This window comes from Equus caballus, chromosome 1 (genome assembly GCF_041296265.1).
Source record: "Equus caballus isolate H_3958 breed thoroughbred chromosome 1, TB-T2T, whole genome shotgun sequence".
Classification (NCBI taxonomy): domain Eukaryota; kingdom Metazoa; phylum Chordata; class Mammalia; order Perissodactyla; family Equidae; genus Equus; species Equus caballus.
The window spans coordinates 132,748,123-132,763,609 of NC_091684.1; the positions used below are offsets into that span (position 1 = coordinate 132,748,123).

Consider the following 15,487-nt stretch of genomic DNA (forward strand, 5'->3'; position numbering starts at 1 on the left):
AGGAGGGCTCTGGGCTTCCTGCGCAAACTTCAGCCACTGGGCTCCTAGGAACAATTGTGTAACAATAGGGCACCAAGGATTTTAAAAACCAGCTTGAAAACTGTTGGTTTAGAAGGTAAGTTCTTGAGTTTTTTAGTTTTGGGATAGATATTTGGCATTTTGTATATGTTCCAATCAAAAATCATAGGCTAACTAATGCCACCAGGCCAAAAGAAGCATTAAGAAATGCACAGCTGACATCTCCATGGACTCTTCTCTTCCCAAGGCCGCAGTCAGCTCACCGAGATGTCTCTTACTCTGGTCTTTGGTAAAATGAAAACAGTTTTGTTCTTTGAGAACCGTATTCCACGCAGGAAACTTTATTTAAATAAACTGTCTCAGGAACATAAACCAAAGGAGAAGCACAGTACATGAATTTATGCATGTGTCTTCCTGCCCAGCAAATGCTGGCTCTTTCCCCACACAGAGAAGACCCTGGTGTGGGCAACAGGGACCCGCTTTTCAGCAACACCCCCTCCAGCAGAGACACAGCAGCCGAGAGACTCAGAGACAGCCATGGATGGGAGATTGTCACACTAACCAGGGACATAGTGCCTTTTGAGTGACAGCCACTGAGAGTGACAGGATGGGAGCAAAAGGGAGGGGAGGTTGGCTGAAGAGTGAGAAGGATGGTTGTGCCTCACCCCTAAGGGCCAGGGTCCACAGCAAAACCAGTGGATCCCTCCTGCCATCCATCAGCTTCCTCTGAAAAAGATGTAGCCAGTGGACAGGGCTGTGTGTGTGCATGTGTATGTGCATACAGGTGTACACACTTGCAGAGCTAGCCCCAGCCCCCTGTAAGTTCAGTGCCTTCTGGCCAATCTCCATGTCTGCCCTTAGGGTACCCCTCAGAGCATGGGTCCCCCAGCAGCGGGGGGCTTGGGGCTGTGGCATAGTCTGGGGAGAATTGTGGCATGAGCCTCTGCCCCAGAGAGATGCTGAACTGCTCAGCCAGGGAAAAGATGGCATTCTCTAGAGAGGCTGAACAAGACTGAACCAGGCCGCAACAGGTAGTTTAGTTTGAGGAGGCATTCCAGGCTGGGAAAGGAAGGTGCACCTGTGAGGAAGGCTTTGAAACCAGGAGGGGAACCATCTGCTAGCCAGAGATTTGGGTGTGTCCTTCCACAGACTGCTGGGATGCTCTGGAAAAACAACCTAACGTGTGCTTGGTGTGCTGGGAGTAAGGGGGGCTATGCGGGACTGGCAAAGCCCTGGGGTCAGGCCCTCCTCTCAGGCCTGAGTCCCAGGAGTTGAGCAAGCCTGTTAGACAGGTTTAATGCTGTCTCGCAGGAGGTGGGAAAGCTCCAGAAGCTGGTTATGCCCTTAATCATTTGCTTCCCGATGTGGGACCACCATAGCCTTTGAAACCCTCAGCCACGGAAGAGCTGCTGACCCACACAATCTCTTCCTAGCGGACACCCTCTCTCAAACCCACACAATCTCTCTCTTTACCCACCAGGTCTCTCTTCTCACTGGACCATCCTGTCTCTGCCCGTGTGCGCCCCCCTAGGAGACACATGGCCCATCACAAATCATGACTCTAGACGGCTGTTTCTGTTGCAGCTGTATTACCTACACCCTCACCCCAACACCCCAGTGGACTTGATCCTGACCTCATGGCCGAAGAACCACCTTATTCCTGTCCGTTGAGGGCGTCTGTTTGTTGCGGGTGTCCTCAGAGAAAGAAATCCTGTAATGGCTGAGGAACCTGGGGTAAAGGAAGGTTCTGGCAAGTTGAGGTGGATGGACATTGGTCTGTTGCTCTCATTCTTCAGTTCATCCAGCCAGTGACATTCTCTGAGCCCCTGGGTGCCCAGCCCTGCACCTAGAGCCACTGGTAATGAGGAGTGAGGGCTGTGTCCTCAGGACGCACAGTCTGCTTGGGGAGGTAGGAGTTGAACACACAAACAGTGGGAAGACCACGCAGAGCCATGAGTTGGTGGCAGAGAAAGTGGCACAAACTGCGTCTCTGAAGCCGAAAATGCCTCCCATGGGCTGGGCTTGGGCAATCAGGGAAGGCTTCTTGGAGGAGAAAGAGAAGGAGGACAAATACTCAGTACAACTTACGTCCTTCTGGATGAGCTCAGCATAAACCAGGCAGGCTGCAGAGATCAGCTCGTCGGCATCAAGGTCGATGAGGTTATTGCAGGCCTGTGCCAGGAGGAGGGGAGGAAGCAGGTCTCCAGGGGCACAGGGGGCAGCTTGATGCTTCAAGGGGACAAGGCCGCTGCTCACAGCAGTCATTGGGGCCACCCCATCTCTCCCCAACCAGCCTGGCACAGTGCCTAAAATTTCCCCACTGGAATTTTATATTTTGGGGAGATAGACGTAGTTTTCATACTGGACTCCAGCGAGTCCCAGGGCTCCACCGAGTATCTCAGGGGCTTCTAAAGAGGAGTTGTCTTATAATTGGGGTGCCACCTAAGATTTCTTTGAACAAAGTCTTCAGCTCCTCTTTAGAAATGTTGGAAAATTCTAGGTCTTTTGCCGAGGACCCTAGGGCCAAAGGGTTAACTGTGAGGCTGTCAAGCCTAATCGTTAAGAACCATTCAAGGCCTCAGTTTCCTCATACGCAAAACAGGGGTGATGATATGATGGTTGTCACGGCTCTGTGTCAGGCTTGTGATGAGGCTTAAACGGGCTAGTCTATAAAAGCACTCAGGAGTCTCAGGTCTCATCACTCTTCCTGCCCAGGGGCAAAAAGGGCTCTGAAGCCCAGCACCCCACAAACCAGGAGCCTTTGGCCAGGGATGGTGTGGGATGTCGGGGGCCTCCAGGAGCTGATGGGGCTGGGCCCGGCCCATGGTGCTCTCACCAGGAGGATGGCGTCGCCAGTCATGCTCTCCTGCAGCACCTGCCCGCGCACCATCTGCAGCAGGCTGTAGGCCACCAGCACCTGGAAGTTCCTGCAGGGCTTCCCCGTCAGCAGCACCTGCATGTGGCGGGCGGGTCTCAGCCTGGGCCCTATGGCCTGGGACTGCAGACGCCCTTAGGATGGTGAGGGACCCACCAACAACATGCTGGGGTCAGCCGCACCTGGGCCTTGCTGCTGACATGCTCATTCATTCATTCTTTCAGGCAAGTGCTCACAGCTACCTCTGGGCTTCTAGGCATTGTGCTGGCTACGGGGGACTCAGAGAAAAAGGCTTCAGGGAACTCATTAGATAGAGGGAAGGAAGAGGAGGAGAGAGAATGAGGGAGGGAAGGAGGAAGGGGAAGAGGGAGGGAGGGAGAGGGAGGAGGAGGGGAGAGGAGAGAGAGGAGAGGGAGAGAGGACTGGGTAACTGTAGCATTCGAGTGGAGCTTGGGCAAAGCAGCGGTGGATGGGACATCAACAATCCAAGGGTGCCGCCAAAGGCTTGGGGAGCTCATGGAGTAGGGCGTGGAGACCAGAGGCCAGGAAGGAGGCATGAGGCAGGTGGGAGTCAACTCTTGGGGCACTGAATGCCAGGCTGAACATTGGGTGGGATCCTGCAGGCAGTGGAGGCCGTGGGCCGGGCAGTGACAGGTGGTGGGCATATTCCTGGGGAGGTTCATCTGCTGATGGCCTTGGGGACTGTGATCCAAGGACTGCAGGTGTGACGTGTCCTTGGGGGCCCCGCATGCTTCAGGAGTGAGGACTCAGCAAGGAGCTGGCACTCGGGAGGCGGGGCAGCTGGGTAAGTGAGAGCAGAGTGAGGCCAGGACAGCAGGAGAGCTGATGGCAGGCCAGGCTTCCATAGGCACAGGTGTAAGGCCCCCGCCCCTCCTGCCCTGAGAAGGTATGGTGGGTGGGACTGGATGAATAGTACTCTGGCCTCTTCTAACAGGGAGGAGCAGGGTCACTGGCCCGATGAACCCCAAGCTACTGAACTCCATCCAGACAGTGGTGAAGGGGAGGCCAGGATAAGGGCTTCCCCCCACCTGTGTGAGGGGCCTCTCCCTTCTGTCTCCAGAGGAGTGCCTCACCTCCCAGAGCCTCCAGACGTCGTCGAAGGACTTGAAGGCTCGCTGGAAGCAGAGGCAGAACCAGGGGAAGAGGGACTGCACGGCCCCCGCACCCTTCCCTTCTGTGGGGAGAGAAGCGGGGTGCCAGCCCGAGGCTGTGGTCAGGGAGAACAGGGGATGGCATGCACCATGAAGCAAAAACACACAGCGAGGCAACGACAGAGCCTGCAGACACACTTGGGAAGTGCAGAACACCTGGCTGTCAACTTGCCAGCTGCCCTTGGAGACTGTTTAGGGTGGATTTTCAGCTGCTCAGACTCCAATCCCATCCAGACGTACCCTCTTCCCAGGGCCTGGAGAGAAGATTGAACGACCCTGCTCCCTCTCCCCGTGACTGGGCATCGCCACTGCCCCTGTCTGCCCCGGGTGAGGGGTGTATCGGGGCAGGAGGGGGTCCACTCACTTAGGTGCTCAGCAAACATGGGGTCCAGGAAGTTGATCAGGTTGTTGAGCATGTCTAGGTTCTTGCCCACCCCGATGTTAATGACACAGCTGTGCTCCTGTGGAAGATGTGGGGAGGGAAACCAAGACCTTCTAGGCTCGAAGGCACCAGAAGAGAGGCCTGCTTCACCAGTTCCCCAATTCTGGAGGCCCTGTGTGTGTCTGGCTCTGGGCCCAGCCCATGTCTGTCTGAGTCTGGGTGTATGTGTGTGTATGTACATGCACACATCGTGTCTATGTCCTTGTGATCTGTGTGTGCAGTGTGTGTTTGTATATGTGTGTGCATCTGTGTTGTGAATGTGTGTGTGTGTGTGTGTGTGGCAGGGGTGCAGAGATGTCTTAGGTGTGGTTCACAATGCAGTGAGTCCAATTACTCCTCCACACACATACATGGGTTAGAACCAATCAGGACAAGGAAAGAGCAGTGAACACATTGTTGCCAGGATAGAGAAAGGGATGAGGATGGGTTCTGGGCAGCCTCTGACAGATCATGAGGAAAGGCTTTACAGGGAGGGTGTTCCAGGGAGCAGCAACTTCAAAAGCCCTCAACCTGGACAGTATGAGTTACATCTGGGAAATACAGAGTCCTGGTGTGCCTGGAGTGCAGGTCGTGTGAAGGGAGCAGAGAGAGAAAAGACTGAAGATGGAGGCCTTGAATACCTGGCTAAGGTTATTGGATTTTATTTTGGAGGCCATGGGGAGCCATGGAGGATTTGTGGGAGCAGAGCTGCATTTTGGGAAGGGAATGTCAGGAGAACGTGCCATCTCCGGGCCTGGCCAGCCATGCTCTCTCAAGGTCTGGTGAGAGCATGTTTCCACCCTGCTTCTCAACTCCAATGCCTGCCCCCTCCCCCTTAGAACACACCTACTGGGGCTGGCATTGCCATCCTAGGCTCCTCTGGGACCGGAGGGCTGTTTCAGGGCTGGAGGAAATAGCTGGGGCTGCCAATGCCTGCCTAATCTCAAGGGGAAGGGGTGGGGTCCCCTGAGCCAGGCCCAGCTCTCACCGTTTTCTGAAGGAAGAACTGGAAAAGCCAGAAGGTCTCATGGTCATGTTCTACCATCAGCTGGAAAAGCATCACCATCTCATGGAAGCCCTGCTGGTACTCTGGGGTGGAGAGGGGCCAGTGAGGAGGGGCCTGGTGGGAGGGGCGGAGCCTGGGCTCGGGCAGGGAAGGACTTCTGGGAAGGAATTGGGAAGAGAGGGCTGAGGGGAGACTCAGCCAGTGGCGCACCTGCCTGGGTGTTGCAGACATAACTCAGGAGCAGGATCTTCTCTAGCTTCTTCTTGTCGATAAGGATGTTGCCCAGGGGGTCTTTGTCGTAGAGCTTCTGGATGTCATGTGCTAGGTTGGGAGCAAGGGACAGGTGGGTGGCACCAGATCCCCTCCTGCACAGGGGTCCATGGGTGAGTTTATTCTTCCCACCCCAGAAATAGGACCCAGAGCCTCCTGAGAAGGGAGCTGTGAAAGGTGCATCAGCCCACCAGGCTCTACCCCTCACCACACTGTGAGCTGCCTGGGTTTTTTCCCACCTCCAAATCTTTGGCCAGGCCAGGAATGCCTCCCCTCCTCGTCCAATTCAAATCCAACCTAGTTCAAGGCCCAGGGGGGAAGAGACGAAGACAAACCAGAAGGAACAGCAAGCACCCAGGGATACACAGTGCTGTGCATCTTGGGGCACCCAGTGGAGATGGGTGGATGAGCATGTCAAGGCAGCTTTCAGGAACCCAGGAATCACCCCCTCTCGACATGACTGGGGAGGGGGCAGAGATGGCTTCCTACCCTCCCCTCTGCCCAGCCCTGCCCACCCGACTCTGCTCACCGATGTTATTCCGAGTCTCTATGAAGTTCTGGTGCAGGTTTTCCAGAAGGGGCTGAATCTTCTCGTACATCTGGCATAAGGCCTTGTAATTCTTCCTGTGAGAACAGAATGGAGGCTGAACGAGGCAGCCGTCCCCTCCTGGCACATCACGGGGCCTCTGGGCTGTACCCGCTACCTCTGCTGCTCCCTCACCTCTGCTGCCCCAGCCCTCACTGTCCTCTAACAGACTCCTGCAGTGCAGCGCGCAGATGGGCCGTGCAGTCCCGCCGCGGCACCTGAATCCTGGCTCCACAACTTAATAGCTGGGTGTCTGCAACTAAGGTCAAGCCTTGGGGATGGCACTTTCCCTCTGGAAGCCTCAGTTTCCTCCTGTGTACAGCGGAGATGATGCTGGCCCCTAGGCCTCAGGATAGGTAGGATTGGCTGAGGCAGTGTTTCGTGCCCATCTTTAGAGATGCTTAGGTGGTGTAGTGGGCTGACTGGTGACCCCTAAAAGAGAAGTTCACACCCTAACCCCTGAAACCTATGAATGTGAACTTATCTGGCAAAAGGGTCTTTGCAGATGTCAAGATGAGATAATTCTGGATTGTCCAGGTGGGCCCTAAATCCAGTGACAAGTGTCCTTGTAAGACACACACAGGAGAGACACAGGGAGAAGAGGAGAAGCCCACGTGACCACCGAGGCAGAGACTGGAGCGATGCAGCCACAGCCCAGGGAATGCCAGGAGCCGCCAGAACCTCGAGGAGGCAAGGAAGTGTCCTCGCATAGTGCCTTCGCAGGGAGCGCGGCCCTGCCGGCACCCAGCTTTTGGGCTTCTGGCCTCCAGAACCAAGAGAGAACATTTCTGCTGTTGTCAGACACCTGGTTTGCGGTACTTTGTTACAACAGCCTCAGGAAACTAACAAAGATGGGCCCTTGGGGCTCTCAGGACTCCTCAGCCGAGCCCTCTGATCCCCTATTGCCCTGGATTATTCTCTGGCTGGCTCCTGTGCGTGAATCTTCTCTACCTCAATTAGGGGGCACAGGCCCTGGGAAGGATGGGGTGGGCCTGTGGTGGGGTGAGAGGAGCTGCTGGGATTAAGCCCGTGTCAGCAGTGTGGGGGCTGGGAAATGGAGCTGGGCAGGGTGAGGAAGGCGCTGGCACGGCCTGTGTGTGGGGCCTGGGTCGGGAGCACCATGGGGCTTTGTATCTCAGAGTAAGAAGTTTGTTTGTGAGAAGACTGAACCTGCCAGGGTGGGGTGGACACCCCCTCTCACCTGCTCTGCTACCCACCCTCCCCTGACAGCATCTGGAACATTCTACCTCCTTGTGCTGTCCACTGTGAGCCGCTCATCCTGGGAACTCTGCCATGAGTAGTAGCCAGTGAGGAACTTCCAGGCTTCCGTCCTCACCAAGGGGTGCAGACCCTGTGGTAGAAGTGGCAGGTGAGAGGTCATGGCCCTCTGGATGCCTGCCAAAAGGACCCCTTCCAATGGCATGCCTGCCCCCTTGCCCAGCCACGCCTCCCAGTTCGAGGGCAAGGCCAAGGGTAACTTGGGGACCATACCCTTTCCAGGATGTTAACACAAATGAAGTCTCGTGACTTGGCCAAATGACCGTTCTCGTCAAAGAAGCCATCCCACTCTGTCTTGTCAATGGGGGGTTTTCTCTTCACCTGCCAGGGACAGCCACTTCAGCCTTCCGCTAGGAACCTTTGGCCTTTCTTTTAAGTGTGATTTTTAAATTATATACTCTGGATTTTGCAATATGATTCAAAGTTCACAGCCTCTGACTCATTTCTGGAAATACATCCTGAAGAAATTACTAAAATATGCAGAAAAATGCTATATGGACAGTAATTTTCATTGCACATTACTTACCAAAATGCAAAATGCAAGCACTCTAAATGTCGTGCAATAAGGGAATAGTTAAGTACACTATGGTTTATATACTCAATGGAATATTGTGAGGCATATAAAATGATGCTTACAAGGAATGAATAATAATCTGTAAAAATACAAATGTTAGAAAAAAGCAGAATATAAGATTGTGTATTCAGCATCTATCCTTCCTATGTATTATACTCTGTATATCTCTGTTATATATTACAAAAGCTGCACCTTATATACTCTGCTATATAGTGAATTAACCTCTAGAAATAATTGTTAGAAAAAAGACTGAAAAAAAAACCACCAAAAAACCCACTAAAAACAAAAGTGATGACCTTTGAGCAATAGGATTATAAGCAATTTTTTTCCTTTTTTTGTATTTTCTCATTTTTCTATAATAATGCATACTACTTTGATCATGGAAAAATATAAAATAAGCACTAATTAAACCCATTCATGAGCTCCATTTTACCTTTCCTGGAAGAGTAAAACAGTGCTTCACGAGCACCGGCTTCTGGTTTAGATAAGGGTATGTCTGTAAGCGAGCGCACTGCATGCAAAGCGATTAAAATGCTCATAAAACAATAACGAGGAGGTAGAGTTCCAACAGAAGCTCTATTCGAGAAAATTCTTCTACTGGAGAGAGGAACGCCTGGAAATGCCCCATTGCAGGCGTGAAGCTACGCTGACGGATAGAGCTTGGTATGTCTGATACGCATCCTCCCAGCTTCCCATTAATCTACACCTGGATATGCACACGTGCAACTCAGATTTAAATTTGCACAAGTGTCACCTGAAGATCTTCTTAAAATGCAGATTCTGACTCAGAAAGTCTGGGGTGGGGCCCAAGACGACCCATTTCTAACAAGCTCCCAGGGGATTGCTGCTGCTGCTGCTGGTCCGCTGACCACATGAGTAGCAAGCTCTTGAGAGGTTCAAACAGCACCGGAAATTAAGAATCAGAGTCCAAAGGCCCAAATTTGGGATAATTTCTGTTCACTCCATGTTTGATAGCAATGGATTGAGCGATGCACTTTAATAACTCATACAAGCTCTATCTCCTGAACCCTCTGACGGCCATCACGCTCTCCCAATCCACAGCCAGTCAGAGACGGCAGCCCTCAGCGCGCACCGTGGCGGGAAGCAGAAGAGGTTGGGGAAGCTGGGCTGGGTCCCGGGATCCTTGATTATAAAAGGGAATGCATCAACTTTAGCAATACGTTTCTATGTGAAGTTTAGTCGATTGGTCAATTTCTATGATAAAGATAGCTGTGATTTTGATGGGGATGGCGTTGAATCTATAAATCAATTTGGGGAGAATTGATAATACTATTGAGTCTTCTGACCTATGAACACAGTATATTTCTCCATTTATTTAGGTCATCTTTAATTTCTCTCAGCAACATTTTTTAGTTTTCAGTGTATAGGTTATTCACATATTTTGTCAGATTTACCCATAAATGTTTATTTTTTGGATGCTATTATAAAAGGTGTTATTTTTTAAAATTTCGACTTCCAATTGTTCATTACTAGTATACAGAAATACAATGGATTTTTATATATTGATTTTGTATCCTGCAACCTTACTAACCTCACTTTTTAGTCCTGGGAGCTTTTTTTGTGGATTCCATGGGATTTATTATGTAGGCAAAGGATCAGGAACTACCACCCATGGCCAAATCTGATCTCCAACCTGTTGATTAGAATACCATTTTATTGGCACACAGCCACACCCGTTCACTCAGAGCTAAAGCAACAGAGACGCATGGCACGCACACTGAAATACTTACTATACTGACCAACCCTGATACAGATGATCAAGTTATCTGCGAATAAACGCAGTTTAATTTCTTCCTTTCCAGGCTGGATGTCTTTTATTTCTTTTTCTTGTTTTATACACTGGCTACAACCTCAAGTGCCATGTTGAATAGAAGTGGTGAGAGTAGACATCTTTGCTTTGTTCCCAGTCCTAGAGGGAAAGCTCTCAGGCTTTCATAATTTAGAATAATGTTAACTGCAGGCTTTTCGTAGCTGCCCGTTATCAGATGGAGGAAGTTCCCTTCTATTCCTAGTTTGCTGAGAGTTTTTATAAGGAATGGATGTCAGATTTTTCCAAATGATCTTCCGCATCTATTAAAATGATCATATGGTTTTTCTCTTTTTACTTCATTAGTAAATTATACTGAATGTATTTTGAATGTTAAATCAGCCTTGCATTCCTGGGATAAACTTCACTTGGTGTTGATACATTATCCTTTCAATACATCACTGGATATTATTTGCTAAAATTTTATTAAGAATTTTTGCATCCATGTTTATGAAAGATATTGATCTATAGTTTTCTTGTCTTGTAATATCCTTGATTTTGGTGTTAGGGTGATGTTGACCTCACAGAATGAGTAGGGATGCATTCTTGCTTTTCCGTTTTTTAGAAGAGTTTGTGTGGAATTGCTACTATTTTGTTCTTCAATGTTTGATACAACTCACCAGTAAGGCCATCTAGGCCTGGAGTTTCCTTGGGGAGATTTTTAACCTCAAATTCAATTTATTTATCATATTTGAGGATGGAGTCAGAAGAAACTGTTTTATTTGTGACTTTAAAAATGCTAGATTTATAGGAACAGGACACTTTCCTTCTAACTCATTTTAAAAAATAAAAGCAAATAATACAAAAAACCAAGAAATTAATAAAAGCATAAGCTTGACAGAAACCCAAAGAAATCAGTTATGAAAATAAATGCATTAAATTCTCTTATTAGTTGTAAACACTTAAAAGCATCGATCACGTGCCAGGCCCTGTTCTAAGCACTTCATAGATGCTGACCATTTAATTAATCTTCACAGCCATCCATACGGTAGTTGTGGTTATTACATTGCTTCACAGACCTGGGAACTGAGGCTGTGGGAGGGTTAATCAGTACATCTGAAGTCACAAAGCAAGCATCAGAGCTGAGATTTGAACCTAGAGCTATTTGGTGCAAGAGTCAGGGTGCTTAACCCCAATGCCATGCCACAGGGAGGGTAAAAGGCGAGGATTTCAGCTTGAATAAAAAAAAATACGCATCTATACAAGCTGTTAACAAAAGGTATACCTTAAAATCAAGTGCCATAAAAAGATTAAAAATAAACGATGAACAAAGATATGAAAAAAAGGTCAAACACAATGAAACGGTAGAAAAGTAATCAAAGTAATGTGCACAGCACACCATCATAAAAGATACGGCGTCGGTGCGGCGAGGCGGAGAGGAACGGAAACACTGCAGGCAGGCATCAGCTGGGGGTCAGAGGTTCCGCGTTACCAAACCTCCACATGCACAGCTGGCCATCTGCCTTCTTTGTGGGGCTGAGTTCATTTAGGAAAAGTCACTGCCTGCTCCTGCGGGAAACTCTATTTCTCTAGCCACACCACTTCCCTGTGTCTCCCCAAACCTAAGCAAACTACAGGCCACACATACGAACATCTAAAACATTTGCTTGCAAGCCAGGGGCAAGTATAGAAGCCTGTTGACCTGCAGGGGGCTAAAGGGAAATTTTCCACATGGAAGGCCCCTCCCTCTCTTCTCCCTGTACATCCACACTGTCTGTGCCAGAAACCATGGAACCCGTATCTGGGGTCCTTCAAAGTGATGGCGATTGTCAACTCAATAGCCTCTCGAATCCATCTTCATCCTCCCATATTCCCCCATTCTTTGCTCCACTGACCTATGAACGCCCTACCTCACCATGTGGGTACAACGAGCTGGTACCCAGAGGGGGAACCACGTAGCCTGTGAAGTGCTGGATGGCCTCTGGCTCTGCAGCAGTTCCTTTGCTAGTCTCCCGGGAAGAGCACCACTGGGGAGAGCAGGTGTGGAGATCTCCCACCTTCACGGTGGGCTCCCCACCAGCGAACCTGGGGGAACCTTAGCCTTGCCTCATCTGGAGAAGGAGGCCAGAAGCGGGAACTGCAAGGGGCTCGCTCTGTCTAAGAGCTTCCTGCTGCTGGGGGCCTGCATCTCCCACCCTCCTTCCCCTTCTGCATCGTTGGGTTAAAGATTTTCTCTAATATTTTTAGTAAAATAGGGAAGCCACTGGAAGATGAGGAAAACTTTCTGTGAGGGCTTCTGATGCCACTGCTGCAAATGCTCACAGCAACAAGCCCTCAGCAACGCCTGGGAAGGGCTGTTGCCTGTGCTTAAGGTTCTCAATTTTGTTTCCACTTCGTTCACCTGAGGGACCAGACGCACTCCCCTCGCCTGGGGGAGGGGGAGGGAGCCCAGGGAGGGCAGGCATAGTAAAATCGGGAGGGGGGTCCCTGTGTGCACTTGAAAGGTCCCCCCAGATGATTATTATCAACCCAGGTGCAGGGGGAGTGTCATCAGTGACTAAAAGAATGGTTTAAAACAGTGGTTCTCAGGCCGGCCTGGTGGTGCAGTGGTTAAGTGCGCACGTTCCGCTTCTCGGCGGCCTGGGGTTTGCTGGTTCGGATCCCGGGTGAGGACATGGCACCACGTGGCAAGCCAGGCTGTGGTAGGCGTCCCACATATAACGTAGAGGAAGATGGGCATAGCTGTCAGCTCAGGGCCAGTCTTCCTCAGCAAAAAGAGGAGGATTGGCAGCAGATGTTAGCTCAGGGCTAATCTTCCTCAAAAAAAACATACCAGTGGTTCTCAAAGCTAGCTGCACGTCAGAATCCCCCAGAGGGCTTAAAACACAGATCGCTGGGCCCTAACCCCGAGAGTTGCTGGCCCAGAAGATCTGGGGCCCAAGAATCTGCATTTCTTACAAGTTCCAGTTGATGCTGATACTGCAGATTTGGGCACCACACTTTGAGAATCACTGATTTAGAAAACGGACTCCACAGCCCACCTGCCTGGGTCTAAGTACCAGCTCTGTAACTTAGTAGCTGTGTGATTGCAGGCAAGTTACTTAGTCTCTGTGCCTCAATTTTGTCATTTATAAAATGAAGAAAAAAACATCATCCGCCTCATAGGGTTGTGCTGAGAATAAATGACTAAAAATAGAGCATTTAGAACAGTCATTGTACATAATAAATGCTATGTGACAGTTTGTTATTATTATCTTTCTCTAAGTTCAGAGAAATGAAGAAAGACAAAGAAAATTCAAATCAAGGCCTGGTGATAGTCTGCAATAAAACAGTAACATTTAATACTCAGGGAGAGAGGTGCCCATTTTGCATTTCTGATTTTTTAATGTATCACTCTCCTAATCACTATGATTAATGACACTTGAGATTGGTTAAGGTCATTATAGTTATTATGATTTTGAAAAATATACTACGTGGAAAATCTTTGTGACTGAGGCTGACTTCTAATGAATAGATGTATCTTGTTAACTGGGCTTGGCACCACTTACTAACAAAAGCGTTACTGCCACCTGGTGGCAGCATACCAAAATTGTTGGCAAAAGCACCAAGGAAAATTTATCACCGTCTTCAAGAGACAATTTGCAAAACTAAGACTCACTGAAGTTAGAAAGTCACATATAGGGAAAAGGTAACACTGGCTTAGAGAGAAGGGTGAAAGGGGCCCGTGGTTTCCCAGCCCCCTTGTTGGTGCTGATAGTGAGACCAAAGTACGACCTACCCTGCTCCGCCTTCTAGGCCACCTCAAGGTCCTAGTCCTTCCCACCCAATAAGGGAAAATGAGCCTAACCAGAGGCTGGGGAGGGCGGGACTTGGGCTGAAGCACACGCACCAGGATGAAGGAGGCCGACCGCCTGGCAGAGATGCTGTTTTCCGGGGAGAGGGTGGTCATGGCCCCTGCTCTCTGTCTTCAAAGTAGCCTCTGGCTGGAGCTCACCTGGAGCCCTAAACGATGCTAATTAGCAGGGGAAGGTGATGTTCTTTTTGGGAGATGAGGTGCATTCCCAGGAACAATGAGCCACTCCTGACCTCCCACACTTGACCAGAGCCACTAACAGTGTGTCACAAGGTCCCTAGAACCCTCATCACAATGACCTTGGAACACGGGCACACTCAGCTTCAGAGGTAAGACGTGCCCAGGACCCAAGGAGACAAAGCCACCAGTCAGCCAGAAGAACTGCGGCGCACGCAGGGTGTTCAGCGGAGGTGGGGGTCAGAGGACAGGCAGGCCAGGGTGCCAGGCTCATCAGGAGGGCAGTGGACAGGCAGTCTTTCTCCCTGCCCCTGCTCTTCCTCCTTGGGGCTCCCTTCACTCGTTATCCCACCAGAGCAGAGCTCAAACCTGGGAACACCTGGAGTCCGAGCTTCCGGTTTCTCGGGTGCCACCTCCAGAGACTCAGAATCAGCACGTCTGGACTGGGACCGGGGGACTGTATTTTGAAAAGCTCCCTGGGTGACTCAGATCCAGCATTTGAATAGTAGCTTCTGGGGGTAGAGACCAGTTTTATTTATTTTTATGCCCAGAGCACTTAAGACAGTGCCCAAGCAACCGAATGAATGATGTAATTAAAAGGAAAAATAAATGAAGCTCCCTTAGGTCTCATCTCACTTTCCTCTCTGTATGTATTGCATGCCCAGTCTCCCCTCCTACCTGAATTCCTGTAGGCCACGGTCAGTGTCTGATTCTTGTGTGCTTTCCCCTCCTACTGCCAATCCAGCCTCCTGACACTTGGAAAGTGCTCAGTATTTGATGACCGAATCCAAGGAATCGGCTCTTCTTGGTTCCAGCCTCACCAGTTCTCCACCTTAATTAAGCATCGCCTGCATTCCTACTCAGGTCCTGGCCATTAAAGCCATCTGGTCTAAAGCATCCTTAGTCATTAGGAGCTGATAGTAACTAAATCAACCAAATTGGAATCAGGAGCTTGGAGTTGGAATTTGGACTCCAACCTCAAATTTGGATGTTTCCCCTCTTCTGAGCCGTGGGTCTCCAGCACTGAAATCAGAATACAGTCAACCTCGGGCTTTCACGTCTTTATGAACACAATGAATCAGCATCCACATGGAAGTCTTCAGTGGACACAATTCACTGCCTCACTTACTGTTACTGTCCCGCTAGCTTTCTGCACTGCAGGAGGGCTTTTAAATCAGAACGCCTTCTTCTCTGCCTCCCTCCCAACCTGGGAAAGCATCATGGCCTCTTCCCCTTAGTCCGCCCCTAGGTCTTCACGGAGCGGGAGGCAGACGGCTTTGAGTAGGAAGGGGGGGGAGGGGATGAGCAGGGGACAGCTTCCTGCAGCAGGCGCCTTCACCCTGAGGTCTGCGAGAAGCTTCCAAAGCAAAAGTCCAGAGTGGGAGGCGCGGCATGAGCATTACTCACTGTTTGGGATTATCTCCGCCTCTGTTCCTCCACATTGACGACATCGGCAGCTGAGAATTAACTGCAGTTTTTCCCTAAAAAG

At 50.2% G+C, this 15,487-nt stretch overlaps 1 protein-coding gene across 4 annotated transcripts; it reads right to left on the reverse strand.

Moving 5' to 3' along the window:
- Positions 1-322: 322 nt before the first annotated feature.
- Positions 323-14,117, reverse strand: TBC1D21 (TBC1 domain family member 21). 4 transcript variants are annotated; one of them, XM_003363651.5, is made up of 11 exons: positions 13,858-14,117; positions 7,840-7,947; positions 7,596-7,699; positions 6,292-6,386; positions 5,703-5,813; positions 5,475-5,575; positions 4,430-4,526; positions 3,988-4,088; positions 2,855-2,971; positions 2,107-2,190; positions 323-1,747 (listed from the first exon to the last, which is right to left on the reverse strand). In XM_003363651.5, exons 1-11 carry the CDS (start codon positions 13,915-13,917, stop codon positions 1,715-1,717), a joined length of 1,011 nt encoding a protein of 336 aa, XP_003363699.2. In that variant the 5' UTR covers positions 13,918-14,117; the 3' UTR covers positions 323-1,714. The 4 variants fall into 4 exon arrangements, with proteins under 4 accessions (XP_003363699.2, XP_023509763.2, XP_014589612.2 ...); XM_014734126.3 differs by having other exon boundaries at positions 1,567-1,747; positions 3,988-4,121; positions 13,858-14,091; XM_023653995.2 differs by lacking the exon at positions 7,840-7,947 and having other exon boundaries at positions 337-1,747.
- Between the last annotated feature and the right edge of the window lie 1,370 nt (positions 14,118-15,487).

Bases quoted from the DNA above. Each gene is read 5' to 3' on its own strand.
- TBC1D21 (XM_014734126.3), bottom strand. From the start codon at position 13,917: ATGACCACCCTCTCCCCGGAAAACAGCATCTCTGCCAGGCGGTCGGCC. The intron at 6,387-7,595 runs GTAGAATGTTCC...CTGTTCTCACAG, and splicing joins ACAGTGGACAGCACAAGGAG to GAAGAATTACAAGGCCTTAT. The intron at 4,527-5,474 runs GTGAGAGCTGGG...CATCTTCCACAG, and splicing joins AGTTCTTCCTTCAGAAAACG to GAGCACAGCTGTGTCATTAA.